The sequence below is a fragment of the Gekko japonicus genome, unplaced genomic scaffold (genome assembly GCF_001447785.1).
Source record: "Gekko japonicus isolate JY-2015 unplaced genomic scaffold, Gekko_japonicus_V1.1 scaffold4262, whole genome shotgun sequence".
NCBI lineage: Eukaryota > Metazoa > Chordata > Lepidosauria > Squamata > Gekkonidae > Gekko > Gekko japonicus.
Genome location: NW_015163736.1, coordinates 51,551 through 66,331, shown reverse-complemented (window position 1 = coordinate 66,331; position 14,781 = coordinate 51,551). Strand labels below are relative to the sequence as shown.

The 14,781-nt window shown below is 41.9% G+C and overlaps 1 protein-coding gene across 1 annotated transcript in view; it reads left to right on the top strand.

Annotated features, from left to right (window-relative positions):
* Positions 1-14,495, top strand: part of TCTN3 (tectonic family member 3) — a 16,290-nt gene extending 1,795 nt beyond the window's left edge. The window contains exons 3-14 of the mRNA XM_015407880.1: positions 1,386-1,507; positions 4,297-4,427; positions 4,709-4,817; positions 6,374-6,492; positions 6,991-7,026; positions 7,478-7,552; positions 7,660-7,785; positions 9,378-9,473; positions 12,235-12,329; positions 12,693-12,858; positions 13,346-13,471; positions 14,268-14,495. Coding sequence (XP_015263366.1) covers positions 1,386-1,507; positions 4,297-4,427; positions 4,709-4,817; positions 6,374-6,492; positions 6,991-7,026; positions 7,478-7,552; positions 7,660-7,785; positions 9,378-9,473; positions 12,235-12,329; positions 12,693-12,858; positions 13,346-13,471; positions 14,268-14,495 — 1,429 coding nt within the window. The remainder of the gene's footprint in view (positions 1-1,385; positions 1,508-4,296; positions 4,428-4,708; positions 4,818-6,373; positions 6,493-6,990; positions 7,027-7,477; positions 7,553-7,659; positions 7,786-9,377; positions 9,474-12,234; positions 12,330-12,692; positions 12,859-13,345; positions 13,472-14,267) is intronic.
* Positions 14,496-14,781: the final 286 nt, after the last annotated feature.

Here is a 14,781-nt window from a genome sequence, read left to right as displayed (position 1 = left end):
AAGCTTGTTTAAGAAGCCAGCCTAATTATTACCAGTGAGAGGTAGTGGAGACTCTGGACTGGTTTGTGGCATTTGAGATTTGGACACATCTTGCTAATTTAGGAAGAAAGATTGGGGGGGGGGGAATAATCTTGTGAATTTTAGTATTCTCCACCTTGCAAGCCCACAAGTGCCTCCTAGGCTGTACTCGTGCCCTGCTCTTGTTACTTTGGACAGATCTTGTAGGCAGAATTATATGAAAAGGTCCAGTTTGACCCCTTTATGTATCTTATCCTTCAATGATTTGAGCAGGGAGAAAAGGATTTTCAGAGCCTCTGTTTGGGCCAACATTAAACTAGCCTTTTGTTTTCTTGTGTGTGTAGGAGAGAAGGAGAGGGGGAGAGAGGGAGACAAACTGCAGCTCACCAGGATTGCACATACTTTGCTTGCAGAAATCCTGAGATTCAGTCCATAATAGGTTGGTGGGAATGAGCTACCATTCAGAATGAATTTATTTTTAAAATTAATTTATTTAACTCTTACCCCGCCCACCCTGCCAAGGCGGGCTCAGGGCGGCTTCCACAAAGCTGATACAGTATACATTTTACAATTGATAAAATAGAATAAATAATTTAAAACACAGACAAATCAATTTAAAACATCACTTCGATGGCGATAAAAATAAAGTGCAGTTTAAGGACACATTCAGCGGTGCCACCATGCTAAGTCATGTTGGATCAGAGTTCACACAGGGCGCTGCTGGTAAGATGCCGCTCCTAACGGAATGCCTGCCTAAAAAGCTCTGTTTTCACGGCCCTGCGGAACTGTGAAAGGTCCCACGGGGCCCTGATCTTTGCAGGAAGCTCGTTCCAATAGGACGGAGCTACAAACAAGAAAGCCCTGGTCCTAGTTGCCATCAACTTGACTTCCTTTGGGCCAGGTAGATCCAGATGATTTTGGGATCCTGATCGCAGTGCTCTCTGGGGAACAATACTGAATTAGCTAGATCAGTGGTCTGAGAGAACATAAGGCAGCTTTACATGTTCCAAGAAGCTGTGCATATCTTTGTGCATTTTTAAAATTGGAGCCTGAAAGATTATAGAAATTGCTGTTAACTTTTTTCTTGAGTGTGAATCCAAGATTAAACAGATTCACAGAGCTTTGATACTTTTGACTACTCTGCCACAAAATCAATACAAAGTTGGAGTAGGAAGAACAGATCTCTAACAAAACATAATCTATTCTTTGTTGTGTGCCAGTGACATGGCAGATCAATAATCCATGCAGTTAGCGATGTGTGTTTGATAGTAATTGTTGTGAATATATTGTTGACGAGATATTTTTAGCTACTATATCATGCTCCGCCTTCTGCATGGTGATTTTGCTTGCTTCTGTTTTCTGTTTAGGGCTGTGAGTCGGGTGTGTTTAGAGAAATCTCTCCTTTTCCGAAATAACACCCCTTACTTCACTGAAGTAGTTCCTGATTCTAGTGGATGTACATTGCTATTCTGTGTGCAGCTAAATAACTGTAAGTAGAAAATGAAGTGTGGAATGTTACTCTTCATCTCAAGGTTGCTGTTCATTTTGGCTGCATAAATTCTTTGATTCCAGGTTTACGTATAGAAGTATAAACTTCATTGGTATCTGCTGAACACACAGGGGAAAGTATAGGCTTTGGTTTATCTAGGTTTCTTCTAAATTTTGTGACAGTTGTTCCACAACTGCCTACGCCCTTTAAATATTAGTATTTCCAGTTTGTCCAACTAGTGAGCATGTATTTGTCTTAAAACCTGTTTTTGCCTTTCATTTAAGCAGTAGTAAGATACTAACAGTTCCATCATCACTGAGTAGACCTGAGTAAGATTCTGAGCAGAACTGCTTAGGACTCCTCTTTATGATAAAAACATTCTCTGTCATGTTTGTGTTAACCTTTTATACTATCCAACTTGGCATCTCTGTATCCTAGCCTTTTCTATAGATTTATTAATTTAAAATATTTATCAGCTGCTGTTCTCCTTTATGGAACTTAAGGCAGCTTACAATATACATAAAATGATTATAACAAACAAAATAAAAGCAATATAAATAAAACGACAATTATAAAAATCGATAAAAGGTCACAACAATTAGGACTGCCCATAAATAAAACCAAATATGTCAAATGCAGCCCTAAATAAAACCGTCATTTATAATACCAACTTTATTGACTGAAAATAAAAGTGTTCCCTATGAAACTCTGCTAACAGAAAAAAATGAACTGAAACCCTTCGAAATACTACAATCTGAATATCAATCTTACAAATTGGGAAAAATTGCAATTAAAATCAAGATTCACCAAAGATAAAATAAGAAATTTTGCGATAACTAAATCAGAGTTGGACAAAATTTGGTTATCATCTTCAGATAAAATGATACAAAAACTATATAAAAGGTAAAGGTTCCCTTGCTCGAAAGCCAGTCGAATCCGACTCTAGGGTTGCGGTGCTCATCTCCGTTTCAAAGCCGAAGAGCCAGCACTGTCCGAAGCCGTTTCCGTGGTCATGTGGCCGGCATGACTAAACACCAAGGCGCACGGAACGCTGTTACCTTCCCACCGAAGTGGTACCTATTTATCTATTTGCAATTTCTTGCTTTCGAACTGCTAGGTTGGCAGGAGCTGGAACTAGAAACAGGAGCTCACCCTGTCTTGCGGCACCCGGGTCTTGAACCGCTGAACTACTGACCTTCCACAGCCTGCAGTTCAGCGTCTTAACCACTTGAGCCACCGCAGCTCCCACATCTTCAGATAAAATGATACAAAAACTATATAACTTTCTATTAATAATGAGATGCAAGATGAAATAATAAAACCATGCATGAAAACGTGGGTGAAAGGTTTGGGGCACAACATAGACTTAGAGAACTGGGTAAAAATGTGGAAATCAATAAAAATATTAAGAGCTACAACATATAAGGAAAATATCAAAATGTTCTACAGGTGGCACTGGACACCAGATAAGATAGCTAAATGTTATAAAAATGTTTCAGGGAACTGCTGGAGATGTAAAAGAAACATTGGAACATATTACCACATATGGTGAAGATGTGAAAAGATCTCCAAATGTTGGAAAAATGTTAAAAAATTAATATTAGAGATAACTGAAATAGAATTGAAGCTGGAACCAGAAATATACCTACTCAATATGTTACCAAATGGGATTAAACATAATGATTTATGTTTGTTATTATATGTCCTTACTACTTCTAGAATTCTCATAGCAAAATGTTGGAAGTCGAATAAAATACCAGATAGAGAAGAATTAATTATGAAAATGATGGAAATAAAAGAAATGGATAAAGTAAATATGATACTAGCAGGAAAAGATGAAAAGATGTTTCAAAAAAGATGGCAAAAGATGGACAGCTGGATGGGAAAAAATGTATAAATGTATACTCCAAAAAATATGTTGTACAAGACCATATACTTTATAATTGTATGTCTGTTTGTTACTGAAAATGATAAATAAAATACATGTTAAAAAATGCAGCCCGAAATAAAACCGTCTTTGGCTGTCTCCTGAAGATTAACAGTGGGAGGGGGGACGCCAGGCGCACTTCCCTGACAAGGTTGTTGCATAATTGTGGGGTTGCTTGCCACCAAAAAAGCCCTCTCTTGTGTGCCCACCAAATAAGCTTCTTTAATAGATGGGACAGTCTTCTCCTTGTGATCGTAATTCCCAGGCAGGAGCGTATGGGAGAAAATAGTCCTTCAGATACCCCAATCCCTAGCCATGTAAGACTTTAAAGAACAAAGGAGAGTTCTAGAGTCCCAGGTGTGCCTTTCTACTAACCCAGAGAACCCCTGTCTTGTTGGGATTAAGCTTCATCTTGTTCACCTTCATCCATCCCTGGATGATAAAAACTTTGGCAGTTTTTATCATCCAGGAAGGGCAAGGGTTGAGAACACAGATGGTTGATTTTACCTATCTAAGGATCTTATCCACATCCTTAGGCTCCACAAGCTGAAAAATATCCATATAAATCTTACAAGCAGTTGCCAAAGGTACGTCATCTGAACATTCATCCACACCATGTATAATAACGATCACTTTGTATTTTGAGTTTTTTATTCCAGTTATTTTGTGGTTATCTGATTCCATTCTCTGTTTTAGTTGCTGAAGTGCCAGCAAAGGTTTGAACTGTAACCACTGGTCACTTCCTAATGCCATATGGCCTTGATTATAGGACTAAGCCATGCAGCTCTGCCTAATTTGCCTCAAGACATCTCTCAACTCTTTTACTATACATTTGAGGTTTTTTTCTTATTTCTACATATAGCAAAACTGAACTATTTCCAAAAGCCACAGGTGATTACAAAAGAAAACTTACCACTACTATCAGCACAATATGGAAGGCCATCATTCATTTTGCCAGAACAAACTGAGCCATCTTCATCTTCCTTTTATCGGGTGAGTTGACTGTCTGCTATGGATAACTATTTTTTCTGCATTCATGTTGGTGAGAGAACTACTTCAGAGAGTCAAGATAAAAAGGCTGAAAGTTATTCCCCCCCCCTTTTAATCTGCATCCTTCATGTAAAGTCTCATTTTCCCAGAGTGATGAAGCTTTATTAGTGGCTTACAGTAACCCATCCTTTATGTAGAAAAGTGGCTAATGAAGTTCTGCTTTAATGTGTATTCTTGTTTTGCTGGAATCTATTCCATCTTTCATCTTTCCTATTTCATTTCAGGTAGGGGATCCAATCCAGATTTACTTTGCTGCTTCATCTGTATTGAGTGTACTGAAACAGCCAGCAAGCATGTTTGCCAGCAGACTTTGCAGTGATGAAAATCCTGCCGGTGAGCATGGGGACTTCAGCAATGTTCTGATATCTGTTAGCAGGGGTCCACAAATTTTGTCTGGGCTTCATCATGTTTTGAAATGTAAAATAATATGCGTGTTTTATTTCTGTGTTTTAATGTGGAGTTTTAAATGTATGTTGTTGTTATGATCTACAATGTAGGCTTGTGGAGTAAGAAAGAAAGGGGCAGGATGAGTGAGTGAACTGTGTTATGATTGGATGGTACCTGTGTCCTTGGGAACAGACTTGACTGTTTTTGTTCAGAGAGAGGCTTCATGTGGGTTAGTACTGAACAGTGTGTATGGAGGAAGGAGCTTGAATGAGGTGCTGTACAGTGTGAGAGAAATCTGTGTTCTATGTGGAAGTCATTAGCCTAAGTGGCAAGTGAGAAAATAAACCTATGTGGCTAGGTCTACTTAATGAACCATTACACTTATGTACCTATCTGAAACTATTAAGCTTATTAGCTATACAGAAACAAATACGTTGTTATAAATAAACTGTTTATGTTTAAGAAAAACAACTGTTTATTTTAAAGGATCCCCTTTTACCTCAGAGCCACCCTCACGCACTGACCATTCTGTCTTTCTACCATGTACAATTAAGCTATCCTGTTCTTTGGGACCAACTAAAATTTCTTAGTCAAGAACCTTTGGTGGCAGTGCAAATAAGCAAGGCAAGGAGTCAGCATAATGCATGTCGCCTTAGAACACTACAGAAGTTACATGTAAAGGGGTAACACAGGGAAAGAGGAAAATGTTACAATCACCAGTTGTTGTTACTTGTAGCTGCTGATGCTTCTTACCTCACACAGGAAAAGTGTGTCCTTTCTTGCCCACAAGGGGGATTTACAAGAGAGGAGCAGCAGGTGCCTGTGTGTTGGCAGGCATTGTTTCTGTTTCAACCTGTGTCAACAACGCTGCATCCCAGCACAAGATGCAGGCTAGCACCATTAGAGAAGAAACACTCTTTGCTTCTTAATCTTGGCAGCAACTGTTAAAATACTTTCTTCTCCTGTGTGTAAGAAGCTTTTGATCACTGAACTAAAATTTTGGGTTGCCACAGATGACTTAGCAATTGTATTTGAGAACCTCTATCTACTGTTGTGGGCCACGGTGGCTCAGAAGTTCTGTAGCTTGGCAGTTCGAGACCCTAGTGCCGTGTGATGGAGTGAGCTCCTATCTCTGGCCCCAGCTCCTGCCAACCTAGCAGTTCGAAAGCAAAAAATTGCAAGTAGATAAATAGGTGCCGCTTCGATGGGAAGGTAACAGCGTTCTGTGTACCTCGGTGTCTAGTCATGCTGGCCACATGTCCAGGGAAACATCTTCGGACAGTGCTGGCTCTTCGGCTTGGAAACGGAGATGAGCACTGCCCCTAGAGTCGGATTTGACTGGCTTTCGAGCAAGGGAAACCTTTACCTATCTACTGTTGTAACAATTTATAAAAATATTTATCTCCCCCCCCCCTTCCTCTTGGCTGAAGGTGGCTTCTAGGCTGATGTTTGCTGCTTGCTTCCAGTTCTCACCCTATTTATGTGATTTGTTCCTTTCTTAGGTTTTCTGGAGAGCAAAAGCACAAGTTGCATTCGCATCTTTACTAACCTGACAAGCAAGTGTACCACTGACCCTGCACTGGATGCAGCTTCATACTACCGTGACTTCAGCGTGCTGAAGGTGTCAACTTTTTGGTCTGCTTTTGACTTCATTGTTTTGCCATTTTGATGCAGTCTTGACAATAATGTTAGTGCAAGTAATGACTGTAGATTGATTAAGGACCTTAGAATTGAGGGGTACTTGCTACCTTTGTTTTGATACAAAATCTCATTTCAGTGAGTTCTTCCTATATGTTTTTAATAACTGTCAGGACCTGCCAGTATCAGGTCCTGACTACCAAAATACCCCAAACCTGGCGACAGAGATTCCAAGGGTGTGGGGCAGCCAAAGCCTGACAATAACTTAGAAAATGTCAGGAAAGAACTGGTTTCTGCTGGACTGTTACAGGCTGAGGGAAGTTCTGTTTTTTTAAAAAAATTGGCTATTCCTAAATCATGCTTTGTCTTCCCTTATATAAGAGAACATTACAAAAAAGACAAAGCTGTCAGTGTGAAATCAGGGTTCTGCAAAATCCTTTTCTGTGTAGATAATAAGGCATCTCTCTCTTTTCTGTTTCAGGTCCCAGTCAACTTAACTGTTTTCCAGCCCTTACAGGTAAGATTATTTCAGGAATAGTAATTCCTGAGTATTAATTCCACTCTCTTCTGAGCTAAGGGGCTCTGAACTTTTATTTTTTTCATTTACACCTCTCTTTTCTCCCTGATGGGGACTCAAAGTGGCTTACAAAATTTCTCACTTCTCCATTTCATCTTCTCTGTACCTCTGTGAGATAGATTAGGCTGAGAGTGTATGGCTGGCCCATGATCACCCAGATAGCTTTCATGGCAGAGTGGCAATTTTGAGTCAAGTTGAACTCAGTCATATTTCACCACGGTTACCAATCAGAGACCATATGGAAAATAGAAAAGTGCCAAGCAAGGGAATGGGAAATATGGGGTGTGGTTTGGAAGCGGGGAAAAGCCCCTGGATTTTAATGGATAGAACAGAGTACTTGAAAAGAAGATACTCCTCATTGAAAACTGAAAATATGCTTTGTTGTTTCCAGGTCAAGATAATTCCTGTCACAGTGCCTGCGTCTCCCATACTGAATGGCAGTACGTGCTACAATGTTGTTTCTGAGGTATCTCATTAGTTCAACAGACACCTCATCAGCAGAACAGTGGAGAGCTGGACTGTGACCTGTTGCAATGTATACTTACTCTCTCTGATGGTTTGTCGTGCTTCTAGGTGCTCTATGAAGTGGAATTCAATGGGATCCATGGAATTCAGAATATTTCTGTCCAGTTTAAAGTGGACAACATATATGGAAACCCAAAGTCCATACTACAACAGCGTTTTTCTCTGAGCTTTTGGGTTTGTACCACTTCTTGCATGCATCCTTGGACTAGGGAAGAAGGGGGAGTTTGGTAGTATAGAAGTTGGGGCAATAACATGCAACTGGATTCTCAGCTCTGAACCCTGTTGATCCATTATCAGTGTACTGTTTTTGTGGACAACAGGGGTGCTGATGCTGTAAAATTAGATAAGTGATCTGGTATAGAGTGGGATTTTATTATTTTTTGGTGGGTTTTTTTTTTTGTGTGTGTGTATTTTTCATATGTGCATGTGAGTGCACCTGGAAGTCATGGCGACCTCTGGTGACTGATCCCTACTGTGGGCCTGGAGAATATTCAGAGAGGTGGCTGAATAAAGCCTGCCCCTGCCTCCCACCTCTGGTATTTCAAGGATGTCTCCCATACAAGTACATGCCAGAGTCAATCCTGCTTAGCTTTCGAGATCTGATGAGATTGGGCTTGCCTGGGCTATCCAGGTCAGGGCTGGAATGGGATTTTTTGATCATGTGTTCTTAGAGTTGAAAGGACTGTATAAGTCTAGATAAGCTGAGTTTCTCTTCAATAAGTCTCAGGTTGATGAGATGTGGAAACATTTTCTAGATATAATAGTGTAGGAGGGCTTTCTGTTCCACATATCAATCTGATGAGAACTGCAAAAGGAAAAAGTGTCAGTGCTTTAAAACATAATGCCAGACATTTCTAAAGGTAAGATAGATTTTTGTAAGCATTGACAGACAGTTGAGAAAATTTCCCATCTAGGTGATTGGTACTAGCAGTGGCTGGAGTTCCTTCAGTTTCTCAGTTTCTAACTATGTGGTAATCCACTTTGTGGGATTGTGGTGTGATCATAATCAGTCCTTTCATATGAAAGAATTCCAAGATAGTGAGCAGGTTAAATGCTGTTCTTGCCTTATCATGCCTAGTACATTTTTACCTTTTGTGTGAGTGCCTGTGAGTCAATCTGATACAATGGGTGAGTAGGCAGCCAGTGTCTCTAAAAATGGATGTTAACCTGGAATGAAATTCTCAAGCTATAAAACTAGTCCATTGTATGCATTGCAATTAAAAAATGCTTTTCTCTGCTTTGTCTCTAACTTCTTTGCTGCAATATTTTTACCTGCCTAGTGAAGTACTGTATTGCCTTGCCCACCTACATCACATTATTACTTTTTCCTCCTTTTCTCCTCTTTAGGGAAAAAGTTCCTTGCAAATCTTCCTCAGTGTTTATCTGCAAATGGTTTCTTGCCATTCTTGTTGCCTTTAAATATCACATGGGAGTGGCTCTGGCATGCAAGGGTGGTTACCTGTAGTTATGGCCAATATTGTTCTTTAGTATTTCCAATGCATTCACTTATGCAGTGATTCCCCCAGATGGTCTGCAGCTCACCTTTTGTGCTGGTGACTAAGTAAACTAAATTTATTGGGACTTCAAAAATACTATTATATGGCAATAAAAGCATGGACTTGGCTCATGCATAAATGGAGTCAGCTTCCCTTTCTTTGGCATTTCAATCCCTGGCCATTAGCCCTTTACTAATGACAGCAGACCACAGTCTGTGCAGAGAATGATATCCCTGATAATGTTGTTTCCTTCCATTTTATTTCTTGCAGAATAAAAACCATTCTTTCACCAAATGGAGAAGTGGGAATCCTGGATATATAAGTGGAGTACCGCTAGTAGCTTTATGCAATGGCACTCAGCAATACGTATCCTTTCTAGGACTATACTTTACCTTTGCCCTGTGGTGTGGTTACAGGCTTTAGACAATTGTTTCTTTAGAGGGCTATTAGTTTCCCCATGTCCTGCCCCACAAATGCCATAGGGTGGATTTTTTAGAGGTCTTTGTGTTATTCTTCAGATGATTACATGGATTCATATAGAACCGAGGCTACAACTGCTGTCTAGAATTACTGTACGCTCAGGCTTGAATAACAGTATTACATACCTGAGGGACCGCCTTTCCCCATATAGGCCCCAAAGAGCACTTCGGTCGGGGTCACAGCACCGTTTAGTGACCCCGGGCCCAAAAGAGGCCAGGCTAGCTACCACAAGGGCCAGGTCCTTTTCGGTGGCGGCCCCTATCTGGTGGAATGAGCTCCCAGAGGAGATCAGGGCTCTGCGGGACCTTTTACAGTTCCGCAGAGCCTGTGAGACGGAGCTCTTCCGCCAGGCTTTTGAATAGGGGCCGCCGCCGCCACTACCACCACCGCATGTATGCGGAAGCAGGACTGTCAGGGTAGGCCTATGAGAAATTGGAACAACACGGCTTAGGCCGCCCCTCTCCCTTCTGATTTCAATCTCAGACCTCTTCCTGTCATGTAATGGAGAAAATGTAATTTTAGTCCTCCATGTATCTTGTAAGTTGTAATTTATGCTGTTTTTAATGTATTTGGTTTTATAGCACTTGTGCCTTGTAAGCCACCCTGAGCCTGCGTGCGGGGAGGGCGGGGTAGAAATGGAATTAAATAAATAAATAATAAATAAATTAGTATTCTTGCCAACAAATGCGAACAAGAAGTTAATGTCTCTTAGCTATAGCTGGTGTAACTAGTTGCAAACATACTATTTTGGTTCTTTGGTCTCAGATTTTGACAATAAAGGTTTGGACCTGGTGAAGGATCAGGTACGTGTAGAGAGTTTAATTCAGTTCAGTTACAAAAGGATCTGCAAAAGGAACGTTAAACTGCCAAGATATTATAGTGTGCTTGTCTGTTTTTTCTAAAGCTCCTTGTCTGGCATTATTTTTTAAGGTCTGTTTTGCCACTTTCTGATTTTTGAGCTCACTGGTTTGACAAATGTTTTATTTTATATTATATCCATTTATTCTTATGTGCAGAGGCTGATCTGTTTGTCTTATATGGATAAGTAGATGATTACGTTTATCATATATATGATATATATAGAAAGTCCCCTCACTGTATAATCAATGCCCAGGCCAAACTGCTGGACCTAGAAACACGAATTTCAGGGGGAGCACTTTTACCATGGCATAGTTGCTCACTAAGAAGGGATTTTTAGAAATTCAACCCCTAAAGGGTCAAAAGGGGTAAAATGATTCCTATGTGGCTGCCAGGCTGCTGCATCCTTGCACCCCCCCACACTCTGTGATTGGTCAGCTGCAGAGCTCAGTGTTCTGAGGTAAAAACAACAGTTACAGGGGGGGACTACAGAGAGCTAATGACAGTTGAGGAAATCAGGAGTGGTCAACCACCTGTGAGGTGAAACAAAGCTGCTGGCCCAGCCTCCCTATGGCTTCGAACATGCTTCCCCTCCTACACCTGACAGGCAGTTGTCTGTCAGGTGCAGGAGCAGTTGCAGGGTGCTTAAAGCCACGAGGAAGCCTGCCCCAGCAGTAATGCCTTAGTGATCCTGCCAGCCCCGCCTCCACAGTGGCTTCTAATACTCCTCCCCCTCCTACACTGGACGGGCAGCTGCCTGTCAGGTGTAGGAGAGGAGGAGGGATGCTTACAGCCACCGGGGTGGTTTGCTCAGCAAGATTGCCTTAGCCCTGCTGCAGGCCCAGCCTCTCTGATGCCTTTACACATAATCCCCCCAACACCAGACAGGCGGATGTCTGTCAGGTGTAGGAGCAGGACCAGGGTACTTTAATCTATCAGGGACGCCACCGCAGCAGGGTCACCTTAGCGATGCTACTGGCCCAGCCTCTCTGATGGTTCCAACACACTCCCCCCACCTCCTACACCTAACATGCGGTTGTCTGTCAGGTGCAGCAGCAGTTGCAGGGAGCTTAAAGCCATGAGCAGTCTACAGAGAGGTCCTTCAGTAGAGAGAAAAAAGTACGTATATCTCACTTCATTTTTTACAGTACAGTCTTCTCCATTAGAATTCTTGCAACAAATGTTACATTTCAAACTTTACATCAGCAGTATTATAACTGGATTTACAGAAGTTAAATACTGTAGCAAAGCACAGGTATCAGGCTAATTGGATATAAAACAGGGGCTAAATAAGCCACTGATGTTACTAGATTTGTAACAGTGTTGCTTGACTGAATGTAGGGTCAGAGTTGGCAGCTGTTTATTGCGGAATTTGGTCCTAGGCCTTGTATATCTGCTAGTCATCTGTTACTGCGGATCAGTTTTTAAACAAGGGGGCTGCTTGTAAGCAAAGAGATGCCTGCCAGCCAAGGCATGTGAGAAAGAAGTATCATTGTCCAGGATGGGTTGTAGATGATTGCTCTACAGAGTTTCTCTGGGGTTTTTTGCATTTTGTGTGTGCATGGTGACCTCTGACGACTCCTACTGGGGCATGGAGGATGTTCAGAGAAGTGGCTTGATAGCCTGCCTCTGCCTCCCAACCCTGGTATTCTTTGGAGGTCTCGCATTCAAATACTTGCATGGGTTGGCCCTACTTAGCTTCCAAAATCTGACGAGATTAGGCATGCCAGGTCAGGGTGGGTTTCTGTTACCTTCTTGTTTAGTTTCTTGACCCTTCCCCTTACTTCAGGTAACCATTTTGCAGACTCAAGATAATGGACAATGCTCAGAGAAGAGATACAGGATACTGTTTAGAGAGAACATGAGGACAGCCTGCCAGTTCAAGTAACGCTTCTCCTATTATCTTACATGCTCACATCTTCTGTCCAGATTTCATAGCCTGACTTAGCAAACCATGGCTTTCTGTTCCCTTCTTGGCACATGAGCATTTGACAAGAGGTTGTCTCTCTCTTGCTTCATAAGCTGTGCTTTCATTGAAGGACTGAATTATGAATGCTTCAGTTCAGTGACCTATGAGTTCGATTGCAAAGGATCAGAAGCTTAATGATACAGAATCTCATCTGTATGATCTTGTGTGCTGATAGGACTCCATATGATCATTCTTCTAGACAGTGTTTCTATATGGAAATTGAGTTTCACTGAGACTTCCGACAACATGGTCTCTCTCTGTTTCTGTCTTATCTCTAGTGCATCCGTTAAGCTGGAGGAAGCAAACTGTAGCCACTTGCAGGAGAGTGTGTATCGAGCCTTCCAAGGGCCACATAACCCAGGGAGGTTGGCCATAACTGGCAATGCTGATGCAAGCCAGCCAGGAGAATGGAACAGCATCTTCACCCAAAGATGCACCATGCAGGTAATACAGTGAAAGGGCAGCAGGTTTCATATGTGCATTCCATTCATTGGCCATACCACAATATCTGAAAGGTGAGTGGGCACTGTCTGCTGTGTAGGCAAAATCCTTCTCTCCAGTAAAATAAAACAGACGTCCAGTGAGCCCTTAAAGGCTAACAAAACTTATTCCAGCATAAGTTTTTGTGAGTTGGAGCTTGCTTCATCAGAAGCATGTATATATCCATAAGAGATGTATGTATACATATTCATACTTAGTTACACGTAAGGGCTACCCCTCTGGAATATCCAGTGGTATTAAGGTAGAGAATGTTTGTGTTTTGTCTAGTACAGTCCCTAATACACCTACAAAACCTCATTTAGCTGTAAATAAATGTATTGCTCTGCACTAGAACATAGCTGTTGCAACATGTAATTCTGGGCCTTCTCTTGTCACTTCTCTTACCTGATTAATGATTGCCCTTAAAGTTACCTTTTATTTTCCTTCCTAGGATGGGCGTTGTATGATTCCTATTTCCTTGGAGATCCAAGTGATATGGGCCCAAGTGGGCCTCCTGTCTAACCCGCAAGCTCAGATTCTGGGAGCCCGGTATCTTTATATCTGTAAGCCTCTGAAGGTGAGTCATCAAGACTCTGGCAAGGGGGTGTTGTTTCTCAGTTTCCCCACCTCTTAGTTTTACAGGGTTTCATATGGAAAATTAGAAGTCTAGTATTTAAGCAGATTTTTAGGCAGGATGTATGGACAAACCTGTTCCAGTTGAAGGGGATGATGAAGGAAGACTGTAGAAATCTTATTAAACAGATATAGTAAGTACTAGCCCAAAGTAATATGTGCTATTGGTAGGAAGTGGAAGAAGCCAATTTCTAGCATAGTGCAATGCCAGCCCTGGACACAATGGGTCTCTGGTGCCACTGCAGGACTTGCAAGGGAGGCCAGTCTCAGGCCTCACAGCCATTAAGGTAGAACAGGAGGCACCTGACAACTATGTGTCTGAAGGCCCTGAGACTTACTCTAGGCTCATTGCCTGTCATTATGTTTCCCTTCTGCCCCTGTTCCTGCTTCCCCAAAAGAAGGCAGTCTTGGTAAGATGAAGGAGCAGATGTTTGTGCAAGGTAAGGGGGACAACCACTGTTCCCTTCAGTTCCCTTTGGTATAAAGTGCCCCCCCCCATTCTGACCAGTAATGACAAATGATAATCACAAAAAGCTTCTGTCACGGTCCACTTTCTTAAACAAAGGCCCCCATTTCCTGTTAAATGTCTGTCTGAACAATCTTTGATTTACGGTCAGTTGGGGAGTAAGGAAGACACTGAGCAGTTTACTCCTTCATTCATGTGTCCCCAGATAAACAGGTTCTAAGGAAGGAACTGGGCAAGGTCCTGTGGATCCTAAGATTTCCCCCCCTCCTTTTAGTCCCTAGGCACGTATATGAACATGTTGCCACTGACGACTACAGTTGCCTTCACCGATGTCACCAAGTGGCCAGAGCCACCACGTAGCCAGCCCAGAGCCTACTGGAAACTTCCATTTGATTTTTTCTTCCCTTTCAAAATGGCACTGAGTGGTGTGGGGAGCAGTTCAGGAAGCCAAGCTGGCACCCTGCTGGTGACCTTAACATTGTGTGGAGTGCTTGTCTCGTGAACTGAAGAACCGTCTGTCTAATGGAGGGAATAAGATCTGCAAGGGTCATATCAGGTGACTGTGCTTTATGAGCTAGCCTGTAATTAAGATTGATGGCTCCATGGATTACTCTAGATAAAGCTAATCTTCCCAGTGGAGGGAGCAGTATGGAACCTGTGTGTTAGATGCCCGAGACTCTTGGAGTCTAGTCTGTTTTCATGGGCTTGTACTAATGATCTGAAGAACCACCAGACCACGTTATGTGCACATATCACCATAGCCAAAATTTGGCTTTTACCTGCACTGT